Below are 19,983 nucleotides of genomic sequence, written 5' to 3' on the forward strand. Positions count from 1 at the left end.
AGAACCCTGTTTGTTTTTCAGAGTCCATCGTCTCTCATGGTTCGTCTACCCCTCCGATTTCCCCCTCTTCATTCCTCCCCTCCTGCTACCTTCTTCTTCTTCTTTTTTTTTCCTTAACATATATTGCATTATTTGTTTCAGAGGTACAGATCTGAGATTCAACAGTCTTGCACAATTCACAGCAAGATTTTTTTTTTTTAGATCTTTTTTTTCTAGCTCTTTCTCCCTCTTTTTCCCTCAGTTTTTCTTCTACTAGAATTGTATAGCTTACATCTCTGTTAATTACTACACACGATACTCTGTAAAGGTTTCAGTGGCCTTAGAATTAATTGAATTTGAGTGGACCTAAAGTATGTCCAGGAGGCCTTGACTCTCAGAGCTGTTCTTCTCTGTGGGTGTCTGCTCCCTAGAAGCAGAAGTAAGGCTTGATCTTACTTTCTCTTGAACTCAGGACTATGCTGACTGCCTCCAAGCATGGGTGTTTGCCCATCTTGTGTTCCAAACTATTTATAAATACACATGAGGTCTCCCATCATTTTCTTTCCATTATTTGTTCATTCATTCAACAAATGTTTATCGAATACCTGCTAAGTGTCAGGTGCTTTTGTAAGCACTGGAAATGTATAATCATTTCAGTAGTTGTGTAACTATTTAGTAACTAAATGTAAGTATTTCAGTATTGTAAGTGCTTTCTAAGCAAAACTAATAGTATGGCTCTTTCCCTTTAAAATTAAACCACCACCAAAATAATGACTAAAGGTATCATATTTCTCTTTTAAGTTGCATTAACATACAGAATGATAAATGCATATACATATCATATGATCACAATTAAAGAGAAATTTAAAATCTTAGGAAAGGGCGCCTGGGTGGCTCAGTTGGTTAAGCGACTGCCTTCGGCTCAGGTCATGATCCTGGAGTCCCGGGATCGAGTCCTGCATCGGGCTCCCTGCTCTGCAGGGAGTCTGCTTCTCCTTCTGACCCTCCCCCTCTCATGCTGTTTCTCTCTCTCTCTCAAATAAATAAATAAATAAAATCTTTAAAAAATAAAATAAAATCTTAGGAAAAAGTGACACTATAACTCTATTCCAAAAGGAAAAAGAAAAGAAAAAAAAAGGCCAAACTTGTTTTCAGAAGAAAAGAAACAGAGAAAGCAACAAATCTCAGATCAGAGAGAAAAAAAATAGGGGGAAAAAAGGATGCTTTTAGAGTTAGAAGATATTTTTTTTTTATTTCTTATTTTTTGGCATCAAAAGTTGTATATGTTGATATTTCATGTCTGGTGGATTTTTCCATTAGATCAACCACACACATAGCTTTGTTTTGCACTGATGAATTATTTATTTACCCTCTTAGAAAATAAAGACTAGTGAGTAGATTTTAATTTAACATTTGGAACACCCTATAGGTCTCCATATTTTGTAAGTCAGGTGATAGAGTCAGCCTCTCTTTATCCATTGTTAGGGCACCCTGTAGCGCCTATAAGATCTAAATCCAAGATACAATGAGAGAGAAATAGGGTAAGTACAGGGGAGGTAAAAATGACAGTTTGCCAATACATAAACAAGATTCTTTAGAAATTCTTGTTCATGTCAGAAGTACTGACTAAGTTTAAAAATAAGTGAAGTTGACTGCATTCCTACAGGGATTTCTCAGTAATCCTTTAAAAGGCTATTTTAAGTATTTTGTTTTCCAAAAGTGTAATTGTCTTTAGATAATTATTCTTAAAATTATAATTCTATACTCCATCTCAAAGACATTAATAACTCACCTAGATTCAAGGGTTCTCTAAATATAGTTTAAATATGACTACCTAATTTGAGATGTAAAGTCAAAAGCCTTATGTTTAGTACTTTAATTGATTTTAGGTTATTGACTCAGTAAATTATATCTATAATATGTGCAGATTCTATGAAAATCTAATGCAAGTCTGTAGAGAAAGAATTGATAAATACTACTTTACATAATAATTTTTTTAAAAAAAACTTCATGTGGTTAACAAATTGTATTATATCCCTAGTTGTTTTTACATACTTTTATTTTTTTATATTTTTTAAAAGATTTTATTTATTTATTTGACAGAGAGAGACACAGCGAGAGAGGGAACACAAGCAGGGGGAGTGGGAGAGGGAGAAGCAGGCTTCCCGTGGAGCAGGGAACCCGATGCAGGGCTTGATCCCAGGACCCTGGGATCATGACCTGAGCCAAAGGCAGACGCTTAATGGCTGAGCCACCCAGGTGTCCCTGTTTTTATATACTTTTAATTTATGACTTAAAAACATAATTTTAAACACAAAAAAAAGATTAATTTCAGGATAAAATTTTTTCCCTTGGAAATTTAAATTCAGGACAGAGGAAGTTTGGTAAGCAAGGTTTTTGTTTTTTTGGGTTTTTTTTTTTTTTTACAGTTATAAGAGTACTGTTGAGTTGTAATTTCAATAAGGAAGTTTGCTCGGGTTCTGTATATTGAGGTTATAGTTGGCTCAAATTTATAACCATCTGCAATTTCCATATTATGTATTAAAAAGTGAGATGTAGATTAATATTGATTGCAATTCATGTAAGGTATCCTAATATGTTGAAAATCTTTTTTTTTTTTTTAAAGATCTTATTTATTTATTTGAGAGAGAGAGAATGAGAGACAGAGAGCATGAGAGGGAGGAGGGTCAGAGGGAGAAGCAGACTCCCCGCCGAGCAGGGAGCCCGATGCGGGACTCGATCCCGGGACTCCAGGATCATGACCTGAGCCAAAGGCAGTTGCTTAACCAACTGAGCCACCCAGGCGCCCCAATATGTTGAAAATTATAATCCTAATATTAGGATGAACTTTGTTCCCCTAGCAATAAAAAACATTCACAGGACCACCCAAATACTGTTTTTCACAGTTCAAAATATTGTTCAGAATTCGTCATCTGTGAAAAATGGTTATAATAGCTGAAATAAGTTATTATATTGTCAGGCCTAAATATTTTGGTCCATTATGATAGGCATTAGGAAATAAAGGATTACTTGTGAATTTTAGTACCTTAGTGTATCTATAGAAAGTTGTCTTGAAATGTAATTATGCACAACTACAAACTTGATCAATAGGATGAACCCATAGGATTTTTATATTTGTAACGAAATGGGAAAGAAAGATAATATGACTATTCATGCAGTAATATTTTAAATGCATTAGTGTGTCTTTCAAATTTTGGAAGTAATACATTCAATCAATAGATATGTATGGGATATTTTCCACAGGGAACAAAGATGCTTTATTATAGATGGCTTTGGAAAGACTCACCCTCTGATGATTCTTAGTAAAACAATAAGTTGAGTGGGCTAAGTGCTCTGTTTTGTTTTATTTTGTTTTTCTTCTCTTTTGATAGATGTTTGGCTGGAATTGTGCCAGATCCTTCCAAGATCTGTGTAAATGGAAAATAATTTTGAGTTGAATTCTCAACTAAAACTAGATCCTTGCTTAGTTTATAACTTTTCTTACAAATTCAGAAAAAAACAGTAACATTTCTAGTTAGTAGGGATCCTATTATAATGCCAGGAGAGGGTGGAGAGGAAAATCGTAAAATTAAACAATGGAGCTTATGCCAACTTCCAGATACTACATCAGTGTTTCCAATCAGGGGTCAATGTAATATTTTTTTTTTAAAGATTTTATTTATTTATTTGAGAAAGAGAGAATGAGAGAGAGAGAGCTCATGAGAGGGGGGAGGGTCAGAGGGAGAAGCAGACTCCCCGCCGAGCAGGGAGCCTGATGTGGGACTCGATCCCGGGACTCCAGGATCATGACCTGAGCCGAAAGCAGTCGCTTAACCAACTGAGCCACCCAGGTGCCCCAATGTAATATTTTATGCACCAGGGATTATGCTAACCTAAAAATATAGACATTATTTTTATACTCATTTTACAGATGAAGAAACGAACATTCAGAGAGGTTAAGAAATTTACCTGAGTTTACACAGCTAACAAGTAGCAGAGCTTGGATTTGAATGCAGGCACACTGAATCTAGTCTCTAGATTGAATAAACTTTCCCCACAAATGCTACATTAGTCTTTTTTTTTTTTCCCCTCACCTATGCTGTTTCTTCTTGGTGAACTTAAGGCAGTTAAGGTCAAGGATTTTATTTCATATTTCTTTGTGTTGCTGCTAATGCTTAGCACAATTTTTTTTTTTAAAGATTTTATTTATTTATTTGACAGAGAGATAGAGAGAGAGAACAAGTAGGCAGAGAGGCAGGCAGAGGGAGAGGGAGAAGCAGGCTCCCCGCAGAGCAGGGAGCCCGATATGGGACTCGATCCCAGGACCCCAGGATCATGACCTGAGCCGAAGGCAGCTGCTTAACCAACTGAGCCACCCAGGCGCCCCAAGCACAATTCTTAATACAGTAAATGTTCAGTGTAGAGGTAAACCAATGAATAGGAGAGTGAGAAAATTTGGACTTTAAGATATGCAAATATTTTTGTTTGACATTTTACAGAAGGTAGAATTCTCCTATTTGTTTATTGATTGGAAATTTTACTTCAAGGGCAAAAGGAAGCATGAACTCAGCTAACCAACTTCAACCCTACAACCCCTTTAGTTACAGCTCAGAGTGAAATCCTGCCTGATTTGAGTCCATTGAGGCAATTCCTGCAGCTAATGCCTTAGTAGCTTCTGCAATATTTGGGTCCCATGACAGAAAAGTCTATTCTACTTAGACTCCATATTATTAAAAATGAGGAGCGGGTGGGGAGAGCAAGCAATATTGTTTTTAAAATTTAACTTATTCTGTCAGTCTTTCTCATATCTTTTGGGACACAACCATATGATATTAGATTCTATAGGAATATTACAAAACCACCAGGGATTCACTTCTAGAATTCCATTTGCACAATTTTGATAATCATTTTTAGATGATAACAGATACTATCAATGACCCTCAATTAATTTGGGGGATTATTCTAAATTTTGGCTAGAACCCCCATCCCATCTTTAGGGGATATGATAATCATAGGAAATTAGGCTGAAACAAAGTACCTAAAGAAAATGGCATGATTCATTCATCATGTAGTTGTTTTAAAGTGTTCTGTTTCCCTTGTATTCCTATACTCTGTACAATTTCAGGTGAAGCTATGTGTTTTTTCTGTGGTACGGTCTGTTTTTATACTTATTTGAATAATGTGTGAGTATTTGGGAAATGTGTATGACTCAGTAGAGGATATTTAAGTCTACTCTCTACGCAGTGAGTAATTAATGGATGCTGTCTTCTTATTTTTAACAAATATCTCCTTGTAGGATTAAATTCTGACAGGAAAATTACAGGATTGGTGCCCCTGGTAGGATTTATGTTAATAATTGGAGGCTGTATGCTCCTTAAAATGTAAATGGAGCTTAAATAAAAAGGTTAAGAGGCAAGGCTCTTTTAAGAATATAGGTGTTCTTTTACAAATACAGGTTTGTTGTCAAGGCAGCTATAAACCCCCCCACCCCCCACTAGGACAGATGTCACCAATTGTCTATAATATTCATTGTGCATCTGTCAACTCCTCTCTGAACTTGCTACTCTTGTGCTTTTAATAATTTTACAAGCATTTCTGTGCTGCAAGATGTTTTCATATGATATATGAGACAAATGGATATTTTAATCGTTTAATGTTTTCTAATTTTAACCTGCCAAAGAATATGAAAGAGAAATTCAGATCAAAATAAGACTTTGTTAATGAAATAAATACTATTTCACTCCATCTACTAAGAAACAGACTTGAAAACATAAACAAAACTCTGAGACAAATGTTACTGCCATGCTAGGAAAAAAAAAGAGTAAAATCATATATATGAAAAAAGAATAAAATTATGTATGTGTGTGTTTTGTATACCTCAATAGAATATTACCAAGATCTGCCTCTTAGATGGTTACTTGCTTGTGTGCCTGTAAAAGTGATGCTTTAAAGGGGAGAACAGTTTGGAACTCCTAGTTGCAGCCAACTAGGAGTTTGGTTTCCTCATCATAAATCTCATGTGACTTTGATATATTTCCTTGAAATACTTAGCACTTACGTGTATATCTTTTTCCAGCTGCGGTTGTGTAAATATTTAGATATTTCAGTCACTCATGTTTATATTTTATCTTCCAACCTGACAGTTGTTGAAGGAATTCTGCCCTGCCCTTTTTCCTGATGTTGACCATGCCTAAAGTCAACTGTGTTCTCTTCCCAAGGTTCTACCAGGATTCGTGCTGAGGGCAGCTCACATTATTATCATCCTTGTTCCTTGTTAAAGCCTCACTCTGCCCATCCCTTTGTTCTTTGACCCTCTCTTTGTTACTTTTCTGTTTCCTATGCAGAGTTTGGTTGAAACCAAGAAGTTGGTCTTACCAAGTACAATAGAAACCTGATATCTTGTAACATAAAAATAAGTACATAAAAGCAAATTATTATAATGGTGGTTGTCAGATGGCTTACAGAAACTCAGAATTTATGATAGAAGAGAGAAGGCTTTTTATGAATGAGTCAAGAATATTAGAGAGAGAGGCTTTGTGACCCAGTGGAGGTGAAAACCACCTGCTCTGGGGAGGACTATATGTAATCTATACTTTTCTGAGAGTCATATGTGTTCCTCCCTATATGATCTTGGCATAATTCTCCCAAAGTTTCCCTTTGAGAAATTGAGTCAACAATTATTGATAGAAGATGAGAGACTTTTCCCTCAAAGTATGTTGGTGGAAAATTGGGGAACCAGTGATACTGAATTTTTTGAAAGTTTTTTTATGTTTTTATTTTTAAGTAATCTTTACACCCAACATGGGGCTGCAACTCACAACCCTGAGATCAAGAGTTTCATGTTCTACCCATGGAGCCAGCCAGGTGCCCCAGTGATCATGAATTTTAATTGTGTAAACAGTTGCATAGGAATTGAGGTTCTCAGTATTAAAAACTGACATTATAAGCTATTTACTCAAAAATTCAAGATCATAATTAGAGAAGATGACACAGTATAAAAAAACCTTTTTACCTCCATTTGTTCATTATCAGAATCTTTTTTTTTTTTTTTGGAAGATTTTATTTATTTATTTGTCAGAGAGAGAGACAGAGAGCACAAGCAGGGGGAGTAGCAGGCAGAGGGAGAAGCAGGCTCCCTGCTGAGCAAGGAGCCCGATGTGGGACTCGATCCCAGGACCCTAGGATCAGGTCCTGAGCCGAAGGCAGCTGCTTAACCGACTGAGCCCCCAGGCGTCCCATCATTATCAGATTCTTTGCTGAGGAAAAGGAATATGAAATCGTGCAGTTTACAGCTAGGTATTCTCTGTATGCATGGGGAAAGGAACAACAGATGCAACCAGGTTTGACTGCTTCTTGTTTTTATCATCCACAATTTAAAAACAAGCAATCAAGACAAACACTTCTAGCATTGGAAAGAAGAACAGACAAAGCATGTTTCGCTGTGGATTTTAATGAATTAATCTTAGCAGCATTTATGGAATAGTTGGGAAGAGCAAGGCTTTTGAACCAGACTCGGTTGAATCCCAGCTCTGCCACTTTCCAGCTGAATGACAGCTGAGGGTCTTGCTTCCCCCATATGGACACCAGATATAACAACACCCACCTCATAAAGATGTTGTGATGAAGGAGATGAGAGACAATTGATGCTAGTTTTCTCTTTCATTCCTTTCCTTCCTGCTTAGACTTGATAATAAAGAATAATTTATTATAGTGTTTCTGGAGATGGTGATTGCTATTTATAATTTCTATTGTGGAGGTTAACCGATTACTCATTGTAAATATCACTTGGGAATTGGAAATTTCCGTTTCTGAGAGTTATACATTATGAGGAATGTGAGAGTTCTATGTTTTTTTGTTAGGATTTTCAAAGGTATGGGCTCTACATACAAATAACTCTTTTTTGTTGTTGCTAACCCTATTCATTTTCTTCAGAGTATTACATGCTAACAGAGTATATTTTCTCTGGAAGTGTGTTCCTCAGGAGAAGCAAAGTTCAGTGGGATATCCTGGAAAAAGAAAACTCAGTAGCCAAATAAGTTTGAGAAAGGCTGCATAGAATACCTTTCTTTTGGTGCATCATAGTGTGCTTTTAGCAAGACAAAAGACCCTGAGAACTGCAACTCTTTTTTTGAGCAATACATATTAACAATCTGAGGAAAGAGTATTCCATGGAGCATGACAATTTAGCCTTTAGTAATATAGACGCCATTTTTATTGCTGAAACTCTTTTACTGACTACTGCTGTACAAACATTCTGGTGAAAGATTAGGCCTGAGTTTTCCGTTCCCAAAAGTCACGCTAGCTGGGGTCCAGCTATATGGGCCTGCAGGGTAGGGATAGAGAGAGTCTTGAGCTCCACTGTACTTTAGTAGAGTCTGGGTGTGCTCCAGGTTCTGTAATTGGCCGTTACTTCCTTTATACACTCTCCCTTGACAGTTTTATTCTTTCCCATGGTTTCAGTCTCCAGCTTGATTCTCATCTACGGCTCCAGCTGAGATTTTTTTCTGAGGTCAAACTTGGATATTCAGTTGGCAACTTGTCATCTCCACTCAGATATTCAAGAAGTACCTCAAGCCCTCCATGTCTCAGACTGAATAAATCATCTCCTCTGTCCTTCCTCTCACCAAATTTCACTCTTTGATTTTCCACCTTCACTGGGACTGTCATTCACCCACTGCTTAGATCACAAACTTGGAATCCTCTGCCTTGTTCTTCTCCTCCATCCTGTGCATTTTTCATGTCTTTTTCACCCCACATTGCCAGTGATCAGATCCTGTTGCTTTTATAACTAAATATCTCTAGATTCTTTCCTATATTTTCTCTTCTGTCTGTCAAAGTCCCAAGTTTTCAGAATTTATTGTTTAAAGAGTACAAAAGCATCCTGACCAATTACCTCCTAATTTAGCTTGCTGTGTAGTCCAGTGTCATACTACCAATGGTGAGCTCCTTAAGACCAAGCATGACTGTGCCCATGCCTTGCTTAAAATATTTAAAAGTTCTGTTGCCTTCAAGTAAGTTCTAGAACTTTGACTTGATGTACAAAGCTCATCACATTATTGCTTCTGACTACTTCTTCAGGCACATACTTGCTAATCTCTGACATGCACCTTCCACTCAGGCCATACTAACTCCCCGCAGGTCCCACAAGTGTACCATATTCTTTTTGTAACTGTGCCTCTGGGTCAAAGTATCTCCTTTCTTTTATCCGTGGCTCATTTTTCAAGACTCATCTCATCTCAAATTTTATGTCTCAGGATGCCTCCTCTCCCTCATTCAGGCAGTCTTAAGTGTCCTTTCTTTGTTTCCTCATAGAAAATTATGCATCCCTCTTTCCTATCTGAAATGGACTTTCAGAATTTAAAGTAACGTGTGTTTTAATTAAATATCTGTTACCTCAGTAGTTGATCCTCATTAGCGTCCACCCTTCATAATTACAGCCAAAGTCAAGGCTGGTCATGTATAATGTTTTATTTTTTGAAATTATATAGCATTTGTGATTGAGTAATCTAAAATCTAACTTAAATTTCATTTGACTTCAATATACCTTTTGTGAGAAAGTATGAGTTTCCAAGTTATTTTTTCCCCCTGTTGCTGGTTTATTTCTTCCTCCTTTAGAGGCTGGTTTCATTTAAAGACTTTATAGTATGTTGTATACCATGCATTGAACTAAAGCTGTTTCTTAGTATTTCAGATTACAAAACTATTACTTAATATTTCAGATGACAGTTTTTGTTACTTCATGAAGCAAATGTTCTTTAAGCTTCATCATCTGTTCATTTCATTCATTAAGAAAAAATGTAATCTTTTAATGTCTTTTTGTAGAATACATGATTATTAAGTTTCAGATCATTTCTACTCAAATAGGTCTTCCCCATTAGGACTTCATTCATTTTTTCATTTATTCAACACATATTTATTGAGTACCTATAGTATGCTCAGCACTCTGCCAGGCATAAGAGAAGCAACCATGAGCAAAATCAGACCCATGGATTTTACAGAGGAATGGGAAAGACAGGATTCCCAAGCATCAAACAAAAAAATTTAAATTGTAATTCTGATGATTCTTACCAAATGTAGCTATATAGGGCTATTTAGGTTTATAAAAGGAGCATTTAACTCTTTTTTGGAAAGATCAGGGAGGGCAGAGATTTGTAAGGAAAGTGGATATTAACTAGGGTGAGATCATTTCAAGCACAGGCAGGTGTAGGTCTGTGGCAGGAGGAAGCGTGTTGTATTTGTGAACTAGCACAAGGTGGGGTGAAGAAAGCAGAGAAAGAAGTGGAACAGGAAGAGTCTGGAGAGCTAGATAGGGGAATGAACACATTCTTGTAGATCTTGTTAAGGACTTTATCTTAAGAGCGATGAGTTTATTTTAAGAGCCACTGGAGTAGGGGAGAACCTAGATGGTATTTGCATTTCAGAGCCTTCTTCTGGCTATGCTGAAGTGAAGCGATTTAAGAGCTTTCCTAAATCTGGGTGGGAATTGATGGTAGTTTGACCTGGGTTGGTAGCTGGCTGTAGAGATGGAGATGAGTAGATTGATTTGAGAAATATCAAGGAGGAGGAGGAGGGGAAAGAAAGGGAGGTGTCAAGGAAGCCTGGTTTCTATGTTGCATTATTCGTTGAGATTGGATGGCTAGATAAGAACAAGGTTTGGGGCATTTGAGAAATCCTTAAGAAATTTACATATTAAATTTATCCACAGCAGCAGTATATAGGATTATTAAAAAATATGAATCTTGATCCCTGTTTTAGAAGTTATAATCTCATTGGAAAAAATAAGGTACAGACACAGGAAATATTTAAATGACACACACACTCAGGATCTCACTTACTATGTAATATAGAATGCAGTCCCTTACCCAATATCCTTTTTCATTTTATATTATATTTGATTATTTAAACTCAATTATATAACATATCATCTTTGAAGTATATTAAATATTAACATCATTATTGGCAACTAATGAAATTAATTTATGAATTCAAACTCTGGGAAAGTGTATACACACACACACTTTTTTATTAGGAAGATAGAAAAACCTATATAAAGAGCAGTTTCATCGTATATTTGAATATGATGTTCATTGGTCTACAGACTAGGTTTTTTTTTTTTTTTTAAGATTTTACTTATTTATTTGACCGAGAGAGACAGCAAGAGAGAGAACAGAAGCAGGGGGGAGCTGGAGAGGGAGAAGCAGGCTCCCCGCTGAGCAGGGAACCCGACATGGGGCTCCATCCCAGGTCCCTGGGATCATGACCTGAGCCAAAGGCAGATGCTTAACCACTGAGCCACCCAGATGCCCCCAGACTAGGTTTTTATTTTTTTTATTTTTTTTTATTTTTTAAAGATTTTATTTATTTGTTTGACAGAGAGAGAGACAGCGAGAGAGGGAACACTAGCAAGGGGAGTGTGAGAGGCAGAAGCAGGCTTCCTGCGGAGCAGGGAGCCCGACACGGGGCTCGATCCCAGAACTCTGGGATCATGACCTGAGCCAAAGGCAGACGCTCAATGACTGAGCCACCCAGGTGCCCCAAGACTAGGTTTTTTTAAAGTGTTGATTAATGTTAGTTACAAAGGAGATTTTAAGAAGCCATGCTATTATTTGTAACGCTCTACAAGTCTCTGTCACGGTCCTCTGCAAAAACAGGCACATATATGGTAAATACAGACAGGGTGAAGGCTTCCGAAAGGCTTTGTGGACAAGGGATTTGAAGAGCAGACAGGATTTGTACAGGCAAAGTTTAAGCAAGAGCACTTTCTAGATGGAGGGTCAAAAGGATTCAAGAATTGGAAGGTGTATTTGAGGTGGACACCAGTAAGATTAATTAGTAAATAGGGTTGGGAGTAAATACAGGGTCACTATTATGCCCTGTTCATATAGCAGTGCTTACACCTAGGCTTTTGAAAAAAGACTTTTAATTATTTCCATGTGATAATATGAAGCTATTTTGCCAATTCTTCTGCAGGCTCCCGTCTTCGTCAGGAAGATTTTCCACCTCGCATTGTTGAACACCCTTCCGACCTAATTGTGTCAAAAGGAGAACCTGCCACTTTGAACTGTAAAGCCGAAGGCCGCCCCACACCCACTATCGAATGGTACAAAGGGGGGGAGAGAGTGGAGACAGACAAAGATGACCCTCGCTCACACCGAATGTTGCTGCCAAGTGGATCTTTATTTTTCTTACGTATAGTACATGGACGAAAAAGTAGGCCTGATGAAGGGGTCTACGTCTGTGTAGCAAGGAATTACCTCGGAGAGGCCGTGAGCCATAACGCATCGCTGGAGGTGGCGAGTAAGTACAATGGGCTTCCGGCTTTTGACAGTGGGAATGGTACAGTGGGATCATTTGCCTGGAGAGTGGTAATAAAGAGTCAAACCTATATCCCAGGCTTTACTTGAGGAAAATTTCTAGCTTTTTGTATGAATACAATCCTCTACTTATTTGATTTTTTTATATATATATTTCTCATCATAGCGGGTTATTCAAGCTTATTTTGGATTTGCACATAGTTGATGAACCATTCTACTTTGGATTTGGAGCTGCTTTCTGTTGAATGTTTTCATTGAAATTGATTTATTCTTAAAAAATTGATTTATCCTTCTCCTTTGTTGCTTTCAAATAGATTGAATACAAGTGTTTCTGTGAAAAGAATAGCATGGGGTATTTTTCATTTGTTTTCATTTGGAGAAATACTTTCAACCAGGAGTATAAGATATGGTTTTAAACTGTTTCTAATTCTTAGAAATATACTTTTGGTAAAGCTATAGGTAGAGAAATAGATGTTTGTGCCTCATACTTTATTACTTTGGCTACTGTGGTGCACTCTGAGAGGAAAACCTGTATATGTAATCCTCAGGTAGTTGATGGTTTAGTTTAGTGACACAACTAGCAAATGCAGTTCATTTGCAATCACCTCAAGAAGGATCTCTTGGCTAATGATTAAATTGTTAGGTGTGTAATGTATTTGAATACAAATCGGGCTTCTTTTCTCTTATTTTCAGTAAACATTCAAGAGGTAGCCAGAAAGTTTCATATCCTTGGAAGAATCCGTTCTGTGTATTATAGGTACAATTGAGAATTGCATAGGGATTGGTTGGAAAGACAAATGAAATTTAGTTCTCTAATACGCTTTACATAAAATTACTGGTGAAACTGCATACATATCTATGTATATATGTATAGATGATGTTTTCCAAGATGATTGATATTTTGATACAATTTATGTTCAAAATTATAACTATATAATCAGCTTCATAATCTCTAACATTGTCTCTAACATTCAACTAGAACTTGAATGTATAGATCCACAGATAGTTACGCAATTATAGACATAGAAAGGAATTTAGAGACAGATTTTCCAACTTAATCAGATTATTAATGTGGAATCAGTCTCCAAGAATCTAGATCACACTCATAGAACCATGTAGTACTTAGGGTGAGACAGAATGCCAAAGATGTCTAACATGAACATAAAATTTAATTAGATAAAAAAATGAAAGTAACCGTTTAAAACTATGCCAGACTAGCCATTCACATTTTTAAAACATTTACTTGAAACTCAAGTTTATATTTCTCTTCACATTTAATTGATCACAAACTTATTGTACTTTCTCTTATTGCCTTGATTCTCAGTGAAAATCTTAGAACTGCATAAGTGAGATGTATAAAAACTGTAATCACAGCAGCAGGCTACTTTTCTTTTTCTCCTTCCTTCCTTCCTTCTTTCCTTCCTCTCTTTCTTTCTCTTGTCTTTCTTTCTTTCTCTCGTCTTTCTTTCTTCGCAAATTTAAATGTGGTGCAGGCAAAAGTTTAAATGTTTTTATAAAAGGATATATATATTTTGATAAACTCTTCTTTCAGGTTATGATATTAATACTTATCTACCTTTTGACACATTTATATTTAAGAATACTTATTCCTTGTGGAGATAAAATTAAGTTAACATTTGAAAACAAATATAGAGAATCAAGAAAGATGGTGTAGATGACCTAGGCCAATTCTTATTTTTGGTAGATAAGAAACTGAAGATCAGAAGGAAAACCAGAGTAATTGTTTATTCTCTGAAATTATAATTCCTTATAAATGAAGTATGTACCAATAGAAATATATATCTGAGATCATATTGTGTTTCTGTGTTTTCTTACTCTACTTGCATTCTGATCATTGCCAGAATTTTTAGAAAAGGTTATAGACTTGAATAGAACATCTAAACGCTTACCCTCTAGATCTCGCCTTTCAAAACTCCTTTAGTTTTACTTTAGATGATCAAGATACCCTTAATGCACTGGGATTTAGAGAGCTGTGTTTTTCTAATCTGGCTTTTGTGTAGCTATTTTAAAAGACATTATTAGTTTACGGTTAAATTCTTTTTCTAAGCAAGACATTCCATTACCTTGTGAGTCCATTACGGGAAATGCTTTTCCAGTCTTAGTCAACAAATATACCTTCAAGGAACTGAAACCAGACATAAGATCATTATATAACTTTTATCAGTAAAATATTCAAATACACAGTCCCTGAATGCATAAATCACAAATTTTAGTGTGATATTTCTCAGTATGTCTCCAAAACATTTCAAGCTCCAGAGAAAAGAGAATATTATAATTTACTGAATAAAATTCAGTTAAGGTATTTTAAACAATTCTTTAAGATCATATTCATTAACAATTCATATATGTAGAAAGGCAGAATGTACATTGTATATTCATCAAACATATTTTGATATTCATAAGGATAGTTTGGTAATAAAGATTTTTATTAGTGATAATAATTATTCTAAACCCTGAAAAAAGGGTGAGTGGTGTTTGTTTTCAACAATTTTTGTACTTGTTTGATTACAATAATTAACAGCATGTTTTTATTTGGATAAATTGTATTATTTTGTAACCTAAGTTATATGGGAAAAATTGAGTGCTCTGGAGTTAAAATGGGTTCTGTGTGTTTAAAAAATTATTTAGTAAATTCGGGCTTTAGTGCACTACAAACAGATACGTAGTGACATATTTCACCTGTATTTCAGTTATTTATTTTAGGCAATGGTTACTGTTAATTCACCATTGTAAAATATGTTTATGGTCCTAAATTTACAAATAGATACGTAGTGACATATTTCACCTGTATTTCAGTTATTTATTTTAGGCAATGGTTACTGTTGATTCACCATTGTAAAATATGTTTATGGTCCTAAAATGGAAAGTTGCCTTTTGTGTGTTACATGAACAACCAAGTTGTGTGTGTATATTGGGAGGTGGTGGGGGTCGGGGGTGGAGGTCCAGGGAAACAGGCCATATTTGCTGTGGGTTAAATCTGTAAAGTATGGTTCTAGTTTGTTTTTTTTTTTTTCCTGGAGAATATTACTACATTTTTTTTTCACATTTTCTTAGTTTAGGTTCCAGAAGTTCAATAAGAACTATTCTTATTCTTCCCAAAGACACAGGAAGACAAAGATTGCATCTAATTTCTTAGTGACACTGTAGCCCAAAGTAATAGCATTAACAAAAGTGTCTAGAGGCAACCCAGATTTCACAGCACAGTTGTTGGTAATGCTTTTAAAAACATTTATCTGTGTTTTATTTGCCTTTAAACCAAGTTTTACAGCTGTAACAACAACTGGATTTCTCGGTTCCTAACAATTGTCAATCTCACAAACACTGGAAAAAAAAAGATATTGAATGCCATTGAAAACCCTTGTTTCTGTATAGAAATGATAATTGTGTCTTTTGTGTTTTTAATATTTATTGAAATTTAAAAAGTACACCAAAAGGATTGCATTTATTGGTTATTTTTAGGATTGTTTATTTTTTATTTTCATTTAAATCCCAATTATAACCAGGTTAGACCCAGTGAAAAGCACTGGCCAGCCTTTGGGTGCCTATCCTTGCCATGTGGTAGAAGCTGCATTTCTTGTTCTTGAAAACTCAGTTTCGATGCAATTAAAAAGTTATCTCACACAATTATAAAGTCTAAAAATTGGAATACTAAGAAATATATAATGGTCCTTACTAAAGTTTCCTGGAATTTTTGGAAGTTTATCTCTGTAAAGGAAAAAAAAATTAATCACAGATGTATTTTTTTAAATTTATTTTTTTAATTCTTATTTTTCTTTGTAAGCCAAGAATGCTATATCTTGATGGGAACATTAAATTGGAAAATTTAGATATCGCTCGCAGTTTCTAAGATTTATGAAAACTTTACTCTTTATCTAATTCAGTTTCAAAGTAAGTTTTCTAAAATGGTCTTGCAAGTGGTATTCTCTTGTTTGTCTTGTATTAGCTCTATTCAAGAGTCTACTAAATGTTTAGGAAAATATTTTATGGGTCCATTCTCCATTCTCCTGAACCCAACATAATCACTTACTAAATTTAGAACTTCATTTTGTGCCTGGCACACAAATTGATAGCACAGTTCTTAGACAAAACTTATATTTAATAAGTAATTTGATCTTGGGTAATTGCATTGAATTTTAAGGAAAATTAATCTGAACCTTGACCCTCATGCTTTCCATCGTAGAACATGGCCCTCTACGTCATCTGCTAAGCTGTGCACAGTTAGCATATGGCTATTTGTTTCCTATTTAAGCTGTTTTCTCTGAGGAAAAGAAATTCCCTTCAGACTAGGCAGACATCTGCTAGCTGTCTTAGCAGCAAAACCAGGGAACTATCTTTCCTGGAAAAAGAACAAACAAAAATAAACATTTTGTCCAATTAATCAAAGATTAAGTCTTCCCAGATTTTATTAACTGGGGTACATTTTAATAGTAATTACTTTGGGGTAAATGTTTATATTTTGAGGTAGTATTTTCTCACTACTTTGAATATAACATGATCTTTTGTTGTTATTAAATGATACTTATCAAAGTGATTTAGAATTTGATTTATCCAATTTTCCTCCTTTGGGTAAAATGATAAAGTAAACTAACCATGGATGCTAGGTAGCCATGTCTTTACCTAGGTACAATAGAATGTATTCCTAAAATCTGCACCTTGGAAGATGGAAGGGATTACTCCTGGAGGTGAAATGGTTCAGATGAGCACGTGGAAATAGAATATGCCATTATATTTTAAAATATTGATCAATTGACTGTGTGCACACACATAATCAATCTGACCTCTATTATGGTCAGACACCAGAATTATTTATGCAGTTTATACACACACACACATTGTTCCCTAATAGACTTTTTATCTTTGAAATTGAATTTGCTTAATATTGCGTATTTAAAACTATTGTTTCCTTTACTTAATTTGTTTTATTTTTTTAACTTGCCGTTTTCAAGTGCTTTCACCACATTCTAAAACCGTTTTTATATCTTATTTTTGTTTTCAAGAGCAAAGGAAGAATGTTAGTTGTTTAGTTTAATGATTTAAACATCTTTTCGCTTCCTGGTACAGTTACGTTCTAAAATGAACTGATTCTTTGTTCCAGAATTGATTCATGATTAAGTGAAATTATGCATATAAAGTGTGTAGCACGGTGACTGGCACATAATTATAAATCATAAATTATAAATTATAAATTTAATCACTGGTGCTGTTACTTTCATTACTTTTTTCCTCTTTATCTCTTTTCATCAAACACCAAGATTATTTTTATATAAATGGGATCTGATGCTTCTGACTTGAAAAATGGACTCACTTCATTTTAAATTTAAAGATATGTGCATTAATATACTAAAATATAAGTAAAATGCCTCAGTAAGTAAATTTTCTTAAATTAATTTCTGGTTAAGTAAAAAATGTGTTGAATATATTAAATTCCACCTTGAATTGAAATCAGTGGTATGAGAAATTTACCCTTACCTTAAAATCTTCAGTGTTAATGCAGGACATGCAATAGTGTTGATTCAAATCATTTTTCTTTCAGGGACAAATGAAAAAATTCAGTTTTATAACTTTTACAGTTGCGATAACATCCATATTTTTTCTAATTAAATTTATGTATTTGTTCACTTAAGTAAAGAGGCAGCATTGCTAAGTTCTATGACATGATTATGATTATTAAACACTTGAGTTTTTACTATCAGTCGAATATATTCTGTTATTGCCTGTCTTTATTGGCTTGTGCTGCTATAAAAAGAATACCATGTACTGGGTGACTTAAACAACAAACATTTATTTATTTCTGGAGACTGGGAAGTTGGAGATCAGGGTGCCAACATGGTCCAGTTCTGGTGAGAGTTTTTTTCTTGGTTTCCTCCCATGGTAGAGAGAGGGCTTTGGTCTTTTTTATCCCTGTGTAAGGACACCAGTCCCATCCTGGGTTCTACCCCCATGAACTCATCCAACCCATATTACCACCTGAATTCCCCATCTCCAAGTGCCATCCCACTGGGGATTAAGACTTAAACATGTACATTTGGGGGGAGGGGGAGGGAGACAAACATTTGGTCCATAGCTGCCTTTAATGATTATTTTTAGATTTTTGTTATTGGGTTTATAGTTATTTTATCATGTTAAGTAACTGAGAAATAAAAATCAGAAAATCAGGGAAAAAAGTTCTGTAATCTCCATGATGTAAGTAGCAGGCCTATCAGATCACTTGTTGCATCCAGATGTCAGGTTTAAATTGTGTCATAAATCAAGTATAGATACATTATACCTTCAAGTGAATATATTGTGGAGGGAATCCTTTATTTGTTGGGAAAAGTAAGAGCATCATCCTTTAGTTATTATATTAAGAGAGAAGATAGTGGTCATTTTCTTTTGAAAGACATAAAAATTCTTTCCTTCTCTCTTTCTTCCTCCTTTTCTCTATCTGTCTCTCTCTTTTTTTGTTTTTCTCTTTTCAAAGAGTATTTAATATGAAATATGAAGGCAGAAACCTGTATTTCATAATCCATGAAGAGATGAATCCCTGAGAGATGACAGTGACAATGGGCATAAAGAGAAATTTTGAGTTCCAATGGGCATTTTAGTAGAAGACAGGGCAAAGTTTGCTGATCATTTGACTGTGGGTGTTAGAGGAGTTGGCTCTGTTAGAGAATGTACTATTTATTCATAAATAACCAACAGGTTATATTCTATCTTAAAACCCCTTCTAGTTAAACATGGTTCAGGGTACATGTTCTGTTGACTTCTTTGGCAAACTTTTTATGTTTTTCCTTTATCTCCTATAACTGTTATGTATTAATCTTTAGTAGATTTGTAGAAAGATCTTAAGAGTAGAGGCACATTATACATTTCTTTTTCTTTACTCCCAACCACAGATTAAGGAATATGATTTAATAAGCTTACAGAGATCATTTTTATATAACTCTGGAAAATTGTATTTTATTTGTGATAATATGTACATGTTCTTGCAATCTCATCACCAAGAGTTAACTACTGTTGAAAGTTGGGTAGATAGCTTTTTAGATACCTTAAGGTCCCTGTACATGCTCTGGGGAAAACTATTTGCTATTCAATCATTATTCAGTCTTAGGTGGCCAAAAAAGGCATTGGATATGTTGGAACACATATTTGTGTCAAAAAACTAATTGGAAAAATTTAGCTCTCTAGGTTGGATGCTACAAAACAACTTCTTTCTGCTGAATATTACTAGATTCACCATCCTGGATAAGATTCAATCCAGTAATTATGGGGTTAGAGGTTACATATACCCTTACCAGTCTCATGAGCCACTCCTTTTATTTTCTCAAAAAGTAGATGGTGTTCGTATGTGCTGAAAAATACTAAGATGATTATTTCAGCACTAGTCGATGCTTAGATATAAAGCCCCTTGAGGCTTCCAGAAAATCAATTCAGTATTTAGTTATTTATGGGAAATTCTTGGCAGTGTCTCCTCCTTTCAACAGTACTGTCTGTAAAAAATATTAAAATAACAAGATAGATCTGGTTACCTCTCGAATCTTATCATCATATCACTCCTTTTAATCCTCCTAATTTACTTATGACTTAAATGCTAGAAGTTTTTCCCACATACACAGACCAGCTTGAGAATCATTTGTATGTATTTTAAAATGAGTGACAAATGTATTTAATAAAACATACCTAAACCTTG

At 35.1% G+C, this 19,983-nt stretch overlaps 1 protein-coding gene across 1 annotated transcript in view; it reads left to right on the forward strand.

Moving 5' to 3' along the window:
* ROBO1 (roundabout guidance receptor 1) overlaps positions 1-19,983 on the forward strand; it is a 1,116,478-nt gene that overhangs the window by 773,412 nt on the left and 323,083 nt on the right. The window contains exon 4 of the mRNA XM_081798712.1: positions 11,950-12,276. Within this exon, the coding sequence (XP_081654838.1) occupies positions 11,950-12,276 (327 nt within the window). The remainder of the gene's footprint in view (positions 1-11,949; positions 12,277-19,983) is intronic.

The sequence above is a fragment of the Leptonychotes weddellii genome, chromosome 1 (assembly GCF_054177405.1).
Source record: "Leptonychotes weddellii isolate Sample4059 chromosome 1, ASM5417740v2, whole genome shotgun sequence".
Lineage (NCBI taxonomy): Eukaryota > Metazoa > Chordata > Mammalia > Carnivora > Phocidae > Leptonychotes > Leptonychotes weddellii.